The 11,641-nt window shown below is 30.7% G+C and overlaps 1 protein-coding gene across 1 annotated transcript; it reads left to right on the top strand.

Annotated features, from left to right (window-relative positions):
* The first annotated feature begins 5,010 nt into the window (after positions 1–5,010).
* LOC136272042 (multiple epidermal growth factor-like domains protein 11) lies at positions 5,011–7,669 on the top strand. The gene is made up of 5 exons (XM_066072787.1): positions 5,011–5,105; positions 5,190–5,254; positions 5,384–5,521; positions 5,786–5,857; positions 7,281–7,669. The coding sequence occupies exons 1-5, from the start codon at positions 5,023–5,025 to the stop codon at positions 7,463–7,465; spliced, it is 543 nt and encodes a 180-aa protein (XP_065928859.1). The 5' UTR covers positions 5,011–5,022; the 3' UTR covers positions 7,466–7,669.
* The last annotated feature ends 3,972 nt before the right edge of the window (positions 7,670–11,641 follow it).

Consider the following 11,641-nt stretch of genomic DNA (forward strand, 5'->3'; position numbering starts at 1 on the left):
CCAAACAGGCACTATTTATATATTGTTATACTTTCATGTTAAATACTGAAATCTGATTGGTTAAGACGCAGTTAATAATATTTACTATTACCCTCAGCGTTAGCAACGCACTTGGCAACGGGTAACATTAAAAAATATTACATGCGCGAAAATTATGCGCGTACGGTTCGCTGTAGAATTCACGTTATTCCTATATAAAAGCAGTAAAATTTTCTTAAAAATTTTAAAAAAGACATTCAGTATAACAAAATAAATAGTGCCTGTTTGGGAGGATAACAGTTGAAATTGACACCCCTCGAAAACCATTGTCAACCTCCGCTTCGCGTCGGTTGACAATGGTTTTCTCGGGGTGTCAATTTCAACTGTTACCCTCCCAAACAGGCACTATTTATATAATGTTATTTAATGTTTGTTTATATACGTTTTAATTATGCAGTGTACTTTTTTTATGAGGACAACTGTTGAAATACTTCCTTGGCAATTTCCAACATAAGATAGAAAATATTTCAATCACAATAATACTACAAGTAATTGCTAGCCAATTTAATGGATTTAAGGAAACTTTGCCTAAATTGCATTCATGTTTTATATCAAGTCTCTCTAGAAGAGCCAATACATGTATAACTAATCGAATCAATATCATATTTTGTTCACAAATAAATATGGATACCGATCATGGTAGTTAAACACACCAATTAATTTATAAACCCTGAAATCCGTCTATTATTAATGTTTCTTTGTTACATTAATGTATGATTATTATTATTATGATATGTCATTTGTTGACTACCGAACCTCCAAAGAATTGTTATCTCTAATGCACATTCATGTGAAAAGAATACGACCAATATTCACAAACATGAATTCCCAATTTTTTGACGCGATTCTATATTATACATATGTACTCATTGATAAATCTTGTTTTCAATTAGTGCTAATGGACTAAATTAATTAATAAATCTCCTCAGCTTGATTCGGGTTCACTTAATCTTAGACAAATGGATCAAGACCACATATAGACGACACATCAATATGTGAAAGAAACACTAGAACAACTTTATCAACAATCTATGGTAAAACACCTTTTATGTTTGTTAAGAAGGAAATACCGTACTTTATGTTTCGTAATTACATGGTAGCAAGATTTGTGTTCTCTTAAACATTATATTTCATTAAAACATCAATATAGGTCAATTAAAAAAAAACATGCGTGTACTATGTTTGCTTTACGGAAAAACATAATGCAATTTTTGACGATGTTGTATCTAGCAAGTTAAACGTTTTGCATAGACTAATCAACGTAATATTTTGTGTATGATTAAATACGTTCAATTTAATCCTTAATTTTACAGATGTGTATTCGATAGTATTGATTAAAGTTATTTCCAGAACATGTGTCACCTGGCTGTTGCATAACCGAATATTGTTTTTTTTAAATTATTGCATAATCAAGTATCACGGCAAAGTTTGTTTTATTGTACGTTAGCATCTGCCGTTGAACTATATAAAAGACTTTAGCATAAATATCGCAATTCACATCAACAGAAGAACATGGTAAACGTGTGCATTGTTTTTTATACATTGCTTCTAATGTTTGCAGCTGTCTCCACGAAAATCTGTCATAGGTGAGTATATATAATGGTCTAAAGACTTTTAATAGCTAACTCTGATACGTTGATATATATATATTTGGGACGTCAACGAGTACTCGAGTACCCGACTATCGCTTGGTCACGCCGATGATCGACTAAAATTTTCTTAGTCAATTAATTGTTATAAAGTGAAGAAATTCAAAAAAAAATTCTTAATAACGTGGCAGTTTTGGGACTTCGAAAAAAAAAATGTTTTCTTTTCTCAGTATTTATAATTAAGTTACACGGGTGTCCATAGTATATCTTTAAACAGCTACACATTGATCTCTGTTGAATTTGTATGCCAAATTATTGTTTTGAATAGAAGTACTTATGTAAACATGTCCTTAAAGAGATCAATCTGCGGTTCCATTTTTTAATTTTATGTTTGTATTAATCAAAAATATAATCATATCAACTGAAGGCGTTTGTTTTTATATAACTATTAACTTTAATGGTTGTTTTGGCACGACACTGCACAATGAGTTAACATGAAACAGGTCACATTTGGTTTGCTTAAGATGATATGGAGCTCAATTATGTGTAAGTGTCTTAGGAAAAGGGAATAGCAAAAACATTAGCGTGTGGATATCTATAGATAAAATGTTTTTTTTATAATTTGTTTGAAATCAAATACAGCTACAGTGCGTATTATCACAAGTTTTTAAATGGGTTTGAAAGTGTTTTATGGTCAAGTTACAGTGAATGTGTCGGTAGAGTAAGGACACACAGTTTCAAGTAATATAAATGAACGAGTACTCGACTATTGCTCGACTAAAGGCTCCGATTAATCGACTAAGCCAACCGAGTCAGGTTGACATTCCCAATATATATATATATATATATATATATATATATATATATATATATATATATATATATATATATATATATATATATATATATATATATATATATATATATATATATATGATTTATTTGTAGATCATTTTATGGAACATTATCATGCTGTGAATGGGATCATGTACAAAACAGATGTCTAGGTACATTCATTTCTTTCTAATATCTGCTCTAACTGAGAATACTTTAACATTTTAAAACCTGATCCATATATTTGCAGCAATGTCTTATTTGTACTACTAGAATAGCAAAGACGGTAGTTTCTGTGTTAACATTATTGTTAACTTAAAAACAATACCATGTGTGGTTCTGATTGATTTGGTTTTTTTTCACATACTTGAATATATGTAATAAACAACAATAGTAAAAGGATCACCGCGATATAAACTTGGTTTGTACGTGATCAAGTCTTCTGAGAAGACCTCTGGATTCTCATTGTTTAATCATGTGAATAATCAAGAATATATTCTGATTAACTTTTCATGTTAATTTCTTTAATGAATATCTTATGCATAGCTTGTGACAAGGGATTCTTTGGAGTAAATTGTGACATAAAATGTCGATTACCTTGGTATGGACAGGATTGTCAGTCTTTATGTTGGTGTAAACCTAACTATTGTGATCATGTCAACGGGTGTATGCAGTCTTCAATAGGTACGAATTCGTATAAACCCAATTAGGCATTTGAAAGGACCATCTTATTTAAACTAAACAGATGTGTTTTTCATATTATCTAATTATATTATATACCATTTTATCATTAAACAAAAGGAATCGATATACAAATAGTAAAAATTAATGTCTATTTATATCGTTCAGATTATTGTTTAATAATCCAGTAATGATAAAATAGATCAGTGTTTTATAGGGTTGTGAGAAAATAGTTCAATGTAAAATGATGCGTTCTTTCAGAATTTCAGATTCATTCTACAATTCAGTTCAACTACAAGACTGTTACGACAGAACTAATTGAAAAACCAAGCAATACTGAAAGTAAATTATATTCTAATTCCTTGTATCAAGAATAAAGTTGCGTGATGAGTTTGATTTTTAAATCCGTCTGACCTTGTCTGTTTTTATTTGATTGTGTTATTAATTTCGAATAGTGATTGTTCAACGTGATAAAGGAAATATATCATAGCACAACATATCATTGAATCTAACCTGTCATACACAGAATTTAATAATTTCCTGCTGTGTTTTTTTTCCGTAAACTGGTGTATAGTGAAAGTAGTTATACGCCACATTTCAACAAAACCAATCACAAAAAACTAACTTCCCATATATAACTAGGTTATTTAGGTTTCGTTATTTCTTCAAACGCATTACATGTAGTTATATCAGAAATTTCGTTCTAAACTACGATATACTTGAACAATAAAATAGTTTGTATGCTTCTTTTTGGTATAATAGTATATTGCATTGCATCGAATAATACACAAATCACATTAACTCTTTATGATTTTTGTTATTGAAGCTATGTATTTTTAATGCAAATCTAGCTATCTTTATAAATTGAGTTGTACACATAAGAGAAACAGCCAAAAATTCCATACATGTATCTGTTAAAGTTGTCTTGTATAAGAGCTATTTTAAGTAATTTTTACATTCTTTTTGTAGATATATTATAATTATTTTTTCAGCTAAATAATATTTTTCAAGTCCTTAAAGATTTTTAAAATTGTAGCATGTTATCTTAGTGCGATTTCTTCAATGTGAATTCACAATTTGCGAAGTTTATTTCGGGTTATTCTCTTCTCATCTTCCATTTCTTTATGGCTACTTCCGAGCCTTGAATACAACAACGGTTACGGTAGTTTTTATCTCATATCAAAGAAGAAGAATACAAAATGTAGAGCCCGAGTGAGTATGTATGTGAGTATATATCATGAATACGTATCACCATAAAGGGTTGTATTTGCCAAAAAAATTCCAAACTCCCGTTTTTTGTGCCCAAAAAAACCGTCAGATTTCATATAGCGCATTTGGGAAATCACCTTAAGTCACACAAATATTGAACTTGTTGACAAAATATAAAACACGAATATGTTTTGTTTGAAAAAACGTTAGACAAAAAGCAATTTGTGTTCATTTTTTAGAAATTAGAATTTAATTACTTGAAAATCATCAGCAAAATGAGTACTGTATTTAAAAAACATAAATGATAACATGTTGATTGTTTTGATCGGGACTGACTGCAAGATTTTAAAACGTTATATATATAAGTGCTGAATAAATGCAGATATATACTTATGAGAAGTTGGTTTGTTTAACAGAGGGATGGCTATCATAGGTAATGAATGGACTTACACAATGTATCTTACATGTACAAATGAATGGTGCGTTCAAGTATCATAAATACATATTTCCTTATTTATGTCTCATGTAAAGCAATTCATTTCTGTCAACATCATATACACGGAACAAGGATACAGAGCGTGAATATTCAACTGCAAAAATCCATCTGAAAACATGCAGAACTTTTTCCTTGCTAATTACTCAAAAGATTTGTAGATTAGAAACAGATACAATGGAGAATACAGTGAAGTTTTGCAATGGGTTGTTTATACTGTTCCGGCTCCTTGTACCTGTATCTCTTCAGATTTGTGCTGGGTAAGTTAAACTCACTGTCTTGTTTTAACTGCTTTAAATATGTGGTTTTACTAAATTAGTCATGTATTGTGAAAAATTTTGTAGGAAAGATGGAAAATTAACATGTTATACAGGATACAAGTTGAATGCTGAACGAAATAATTGCACCCGTATGTTTCTTTCAATTTTTCACCTGCAATAATTAAGAGCATTTTCTTATTTGTAGAATTCAATAACTGCATTTCAAATAACAAAGTTTCAATTGTCTATTCAGAAATACACATGTAGTATATTTATAGTTTGTGACAGAGGGTTTCGGGGGGAGAAATGTGACATCAAGTGTCCTTATCCTACGTATGGAGAAGACTGTCAGTCTGAGTGTAACTGTAACGTAACATACTGTGATCATGTCAGCGGCTGTACAGAGTCTTCAGAAGGTAAGATTCATTACAAAAAGGAACAATATATCGTTAATCTAGAGTTGAAGTATATTATTGATAATATGTCAAGATATTTCAATATATTTAAATTGAGAAGATATGAGTATATAAATCAAATAATGTTTGTAAATCCTGCATTGTTTTTTGTTCCTTATTCTTTTGAAGTTCATTTTTTTAAATTGTTAATAAGAGGCAACAGTGTGTGCAAGATTCTTAAAGCATTGTTTTCTGTTTATAAACGAAAGGTTTTCTCTTTTAAAGAAGACTTTTCAAAACACTTAAGCTACAAGGCTGTCACAAAAGATCTAATAAATAAAATCATCACTGTTAAAAGTAAGTAATCGTTTAGTTATATATCGTTTCAAATTTATTGATTGACCGTTTGCAATTGTTAATGCAACATTTTTAAAACCAAATATTATACTTGTTAAGCAATATATATCTAAGTGTTAAACCTAAAAGTATCAAGGGACAGCTTGGTATAAAGTTTATTTTTAGTTAACCATTATTATAATATTTTGGCTTAATTTGAAGTCTATGTAATGAAAGCATTTGTGTCCTAAAACCTAGAGTCTCATTTGAAATATTCAAAAAACAAGATTCGAGATATGCGATCCATTTAAATCGCATTAAATTTAAAATGTGAGAGTCAGTATTTAAATTAACAAATCAAATCTTAAGTAATAACACTTGCATTCCCGCGACACCAAGCTGTTTTGATGGCAAATAAACCCGTACATTCTCTTACCTTCAAATATATTCGACATAACTTCTACATGTTCACTCTGATAATAGAATAACTTGAATTTAAAAAGAAAAAAAGGATGTAAAACTTTCAACATTTTGTGACCAATATATGCTATAAAATAGCAAACATAAAAAACCTTGTTGAAATAAGGTTCACGTGACGAAGCCTAAAAGCACTTGATACGTTTTATTGGCAACGTTTGTTGCGATTGTCATAGGACTTTAGTATTGGTCGTAATTGAAAAACACTTAAAACGTATAAAATAGCTATTTAAGAAAAATGAAGAGCCGTTGGAATGTTTCTGTCTAGATATTTATTACCACAGGTTCTACTCACTGTCAATCTACTGTTCAGTTAGGCTACAGTTAGACCATTATATTGTTTAAATATTAGCAATCCAAAAGAACCGTTATTTTGTTATTTTAAAATAATTTGTCAATGCTATAAGTGTATCTTCATTTCCATTAACAACCAATAAGAATTCCAAAGCTGTAGGAGAAACTAAACAAAACCAGAAGTGTTTAATAATCTTATGTCGCTACCATAGTTCAAGACTGTAACATCGTTCTTAACCACTTGATAGTTGGACGGAAATCAGGCACTCTAGCGGCAAGACAAACGAATATGTTTATTTCATTTAACCAAAACGTTGTATTAGTCGAACGCTTAGACGTTTGGTTCGGTGTATATGCCGTATTTTCTTTAGTTTAACAATTTGATCAATTGTGATGATTTATTTTACATTGTAAAAATAATCAAATCAGTGATAACACCGAGCGTTTCGTTACTTGAAAGTAATAGTCTTTGCACTCAATGTACATTGTATTGTCCTCTAATAACTTTTAACCAGGATTTAATATTCTAGAAATATTAACAATATACATACAGGTATATTCGGTCTTATAAATGCTTAATAAATTTCAAATGCTCATTATTCAAGATTTATACTTAAAAATATCAATTAACTCATTCAAAACAACCATGTTGATTGTTATTCATTCATTACAGGTTCTCCCAGTGCCGGAGTAGAAAATGCGACAATTTTCTACTCCCCCAAAAAGACACAATCTAAAATGAGATCCACTTTAATGTTTGTTATAATGGGATTAACAGGTTTATTTTTAATCGTAATTATAATGTATATTTTCACAGGGTTGTTAGAAAAATTTCTTGTGAACACAAACACAGTTTAAAAAATAAAAACAATAACTTATTCATTTGCATTTTGAAGTCAAAATTGTACATATATGGAATAACCAGATTATGTTTATATTTAAAGATAATATACAAGTAATTGTTTTTCAATAAAACACTAATCAACATAAATATGCACTAATATATTTTCATACAGGTGTTTTTAGTTTACAAAGAAATCCCAATTATTTCCCATAATTCAACAAGTTTACTAACAACTATTGTTGACATATTTATTGATATCAATTTGTTTTATTTCTTCCTTATATTCTATATTTTGCAGTTGTTTTCAATAATTAAAATGTTAGCAAAACCGGTTGTCTTTAATTTTGTATGTATTGTTTAAGAACCAAAGCAAAACATTTTAGAAGGACAAATGATAACGTTTTATAAACTTTCCAAAATTGAACATTTCTCTTTACAGAAGCATTGAATAACTAAAAAAAAAAGGTTGATATACATGTACGTTTAATTAACAATGCACTCTTAAAACTGTTATAATGATTTGTTTGCTATTGGACATCATCGCGTATAATTTGATTGTTTTTAAGTTAAGCTAACTACTTACTTACAAGTATGTACATAATACTTGAGATCAAGTTTTAGTGAAAGAAATAGTAAAAGAAAAAATTGGATGTGCATCCTTTAATGATGCTTTTCGACAATAGCTTAAAAAAACGTGTATATTATGGCGTTTTTATGATAAACTTGAGGAAAACCATGCTTGAAACTGTCAATAACTTTGAGGATTGAAAAAAGCTAGGAACTTAGGAATTCTTTTCAATTTATAACAATATGTCAATTGCTCTGTAAAATTGGCAAAACAAATTCTTCCAGCTCTTCAAGGCATGGTCTCAATTTTGGTCAATTTTTTTTCTATTCTTATTGTTTACGATACTTTAGCAATGTATTTCTAATGATCAATCAAAAGTTGAGTGTCAGTCGTTAAGTTATTAGCAAGATACAAAACTACAATTCTTTATTATGTAAACAAGGTTCTTGCTATGTTTTTGGTTACATTGGTGGTACAATGTACCGGTTAATTCTCTACTTCAAGCTGATTTGTTCCATCTACTTGTATGTTCGGAACATAGATCCTTGCGTTTGTCACATTCATTTTAGGTCTAAATCTCGAATTTTCTGATCAGCATTCGAAATGTAAACAAAAATATTGTTTACAAAACAAAAAAATGCGAGTTCTGTATTTTGCTAATATCTAGACTATTGACGTTCCATTTCTAGTGGATTAATATAAATGCCTTACTGAAGCATCATAAACTTTTAAAAACAAAAATGAATAATTTTTGAAAAATATTGCGACCATGCCCCTTTAAAATGTTATTAAGTCAAGTATAGGTTAAGGTTACTTTTTAAAGGATTTCAAATGCAGATGTTGTTTTTCTATCTCAGTCATAAAGTACAGGGGTTAAGATGTCAATTTAATTATGGAGTCATAACGGTTCTTGTAATTGAACACATTATCATTGTTATTGTTATTCAAGCAAATATTTTTGACTGTTAATGGAAGTTTATCAAGATTTTCAATGAGGACATTTTTGTCATTTGTGAAGTCGAAAATGTTATGTCTGTGTATCGTTCCCACATGATAAAAAGTTCTAAAACTATAAACCATCACATTTTCTAGATAAAACATTTTTTTTTTTGCTTTTCATTAAAACTATAATGGTTTGTTTTGCTCGATGTTGCATCAAGCAAATGCCCAACTTTACTTATGTATTATAATGCGGCATTTTTAACAGATATTTTCCGGTTCATCTGTCTAATGATTAGCTTTTGCAAAAACGGAAATAATATCGTATATCATTGAAATATTGTATGGCAATGTAATACATATAGTAGTTCATTGCTAGCTACACGGTGATATCTTTAATTAAGTAATTAGAATCAGTCAAATTAAAAATCCATTTACAAAGAACACCGGTTTTGTTCATATATAGCAATTCACATTCACTGGAGAATATGATAACCTGTAGATATTGCTTCAAAGTGTTTGCAACTGTATCTGTGTAAACCTGTGATGGATAATAATCAAACATAATGTTTGATTACCGTTTCGGATTTTGATTCACCCAATTATATAATTTCAATGTTATGTAGAACAGATGGAAAATTAATAGCGAGCGCAGCTCGCCGGCGTACAGCACCGGCGAGCGAAGCGAGCTATAAGAACCAGTGTGCGCGGGAAAAAGAACGAGCTAAACCTACAGTTCATCAAACAAAATTTTTTGTCTACGTCCCAAAATGCTCTCTAATGTTTTCACCCGTGGTGCTATGCCAAAAATAGCCGACCTTTAACTCGTAATTAACGGTGTCTTAAAGTTTGAAGACACGTTTTGAGTACCGCATATGCTTTGGCGAGACTCAACAGATGTTACATGCTTCCATACCTTCGTATTGAGTCGAGAAACGTAAACAAAGTCATGGATGACGTCACAGTGCTCTCGCGCTATATTTCGAGCGATAAATTTAGAGGTGGATCAAACATCTGTAATGAGTGTACTAGCTATTTCAGTATAGACCGCGATACCTGCGGCATTGACATATGATTTGTTTTTATTTTTTTTATATAGAGATTATATAAATATATACTAGCAAGTGCAATACTTTACTGTACTATCGATCCATTTTTAAGCTAATTGTGCATGCATGTACAGTAGGCAGATAAGTATATGAGTAGGAATGAAATAAACAATAGTACATTTTGAACTAAATAAAAAGGAATAAAATGAAAAAATAAACAGTTAAAGAATGTATGTAGATATTGCTTATAGTCAAACCATTAAATTTGAAAGTGGGAAATTACACCAACAGGGACCGTGTCTCTCTCTCTCTCTCTCTCTCTCTCTCTCTCTCTCTCTCTCTCTCTCTCTGGGTAGGGGGTTGCGCTGTATGTATCATAACCATTACAATTAGTACCTTTGGCATACTTATTGAACAGCAATACTCTCTGAAACATTCTTTGACATTCGTTGATACCTAAATAACACTAGGTTGACAATGATGCAAGGTATTCGTAATTCTTGTTGCGCTCGCCGGAACGGTAGCACCGTAAAACATTATATATGCGGGACCCTGTATAAAATAATTGTCTATGTATTTTCATAGTTTTTTGGGTGTCGGCAATAATTGTAATGTATAAATAATTATTTGGTGTTTGAGCAATTTTCCCATCATTAAAAATTTAATAAGACAATAAACAATATATTTATAGCGTATGAAAATGGATATCATGGACAAAATTGTAAATCCACGTGTCCAATACCTGGTTATGGATATTACTTGCTGTGTATGATTGTAATGTTACATACTGTCATCATATCAATACCTGTAAACAATCTTCAGGGTGTAATGATTCTTATTTATCATACACAAGAGGTTTTCAGATGGCAGAACCTCTGTGCAAGACGATTCGGGAAGAGAAAGAAAGATTCCAAAGCGTCATTGAGAGAGAATCACGTCAAACAATATCGGAAATATCTGCAACCGTCGCGTTAAGCACATTGTTAGAAACCCACGGTCGATTTTAACTGATCATATGAACACTGACAGAGTCTCGGCAAAGTAGATTTCTAGATTGTTGTATTAAAATGATAACATCAAGCGTATTCCATTAAGAATGATATTTTTTAGATGCAAAAGCACGTGATGTATATGTTGTTATCAACAGATTCATTACGAATAGTGGAAGGTGTCTTTTCCAATGCGACAGCATTAAACATTAAACAGTTATCGTCTGCGTGGAAAAGACCTTCATCTTCTCCTCCGCTATAAGCCAAATTTACCAGTCATATATGAATGTTTTCGAAAATATTCAGAGTATTCTGCTAGTTCATACTGTTTTACCCACACAAGCAGTCAACGAAGATTGCTGTTCGTAGAAAATAAATTATGAACATGATTATGAGCACCATACACATGTACCATTATATATGAATGCAAGGTAAGCAAGATTAAGGTATATGTGTGGTGACTTTTAAGTTTTTATAGAAATGACTGTTTTAAGAAAGTCGCCCGCGAGTCTGAAGTGTAATGCTTCTATTGCTATTGTTAAGGTTAGCAGACGAAGTATCGAACAAACTGTGCGAAAAAAGCAATCCGGCCACTTAGATAACGACACATAGGACTCAAACTACAACGAGTTATTTGATAAACAA

Source organism: Magallana gigas, chromosome 10 (assembly GCF_963853765.1).
Source record: "Magallana gigas chromosome 10, xbMagGiga1.1, whole genome shotgun sequence".
In the NCBI taxonomy this organism is placed as follows: Eukaryota; Metazoa; Mollusca; class Bivalvia; order Ostreida; family Ostreidae; genus Magallana; species Magallana gigas.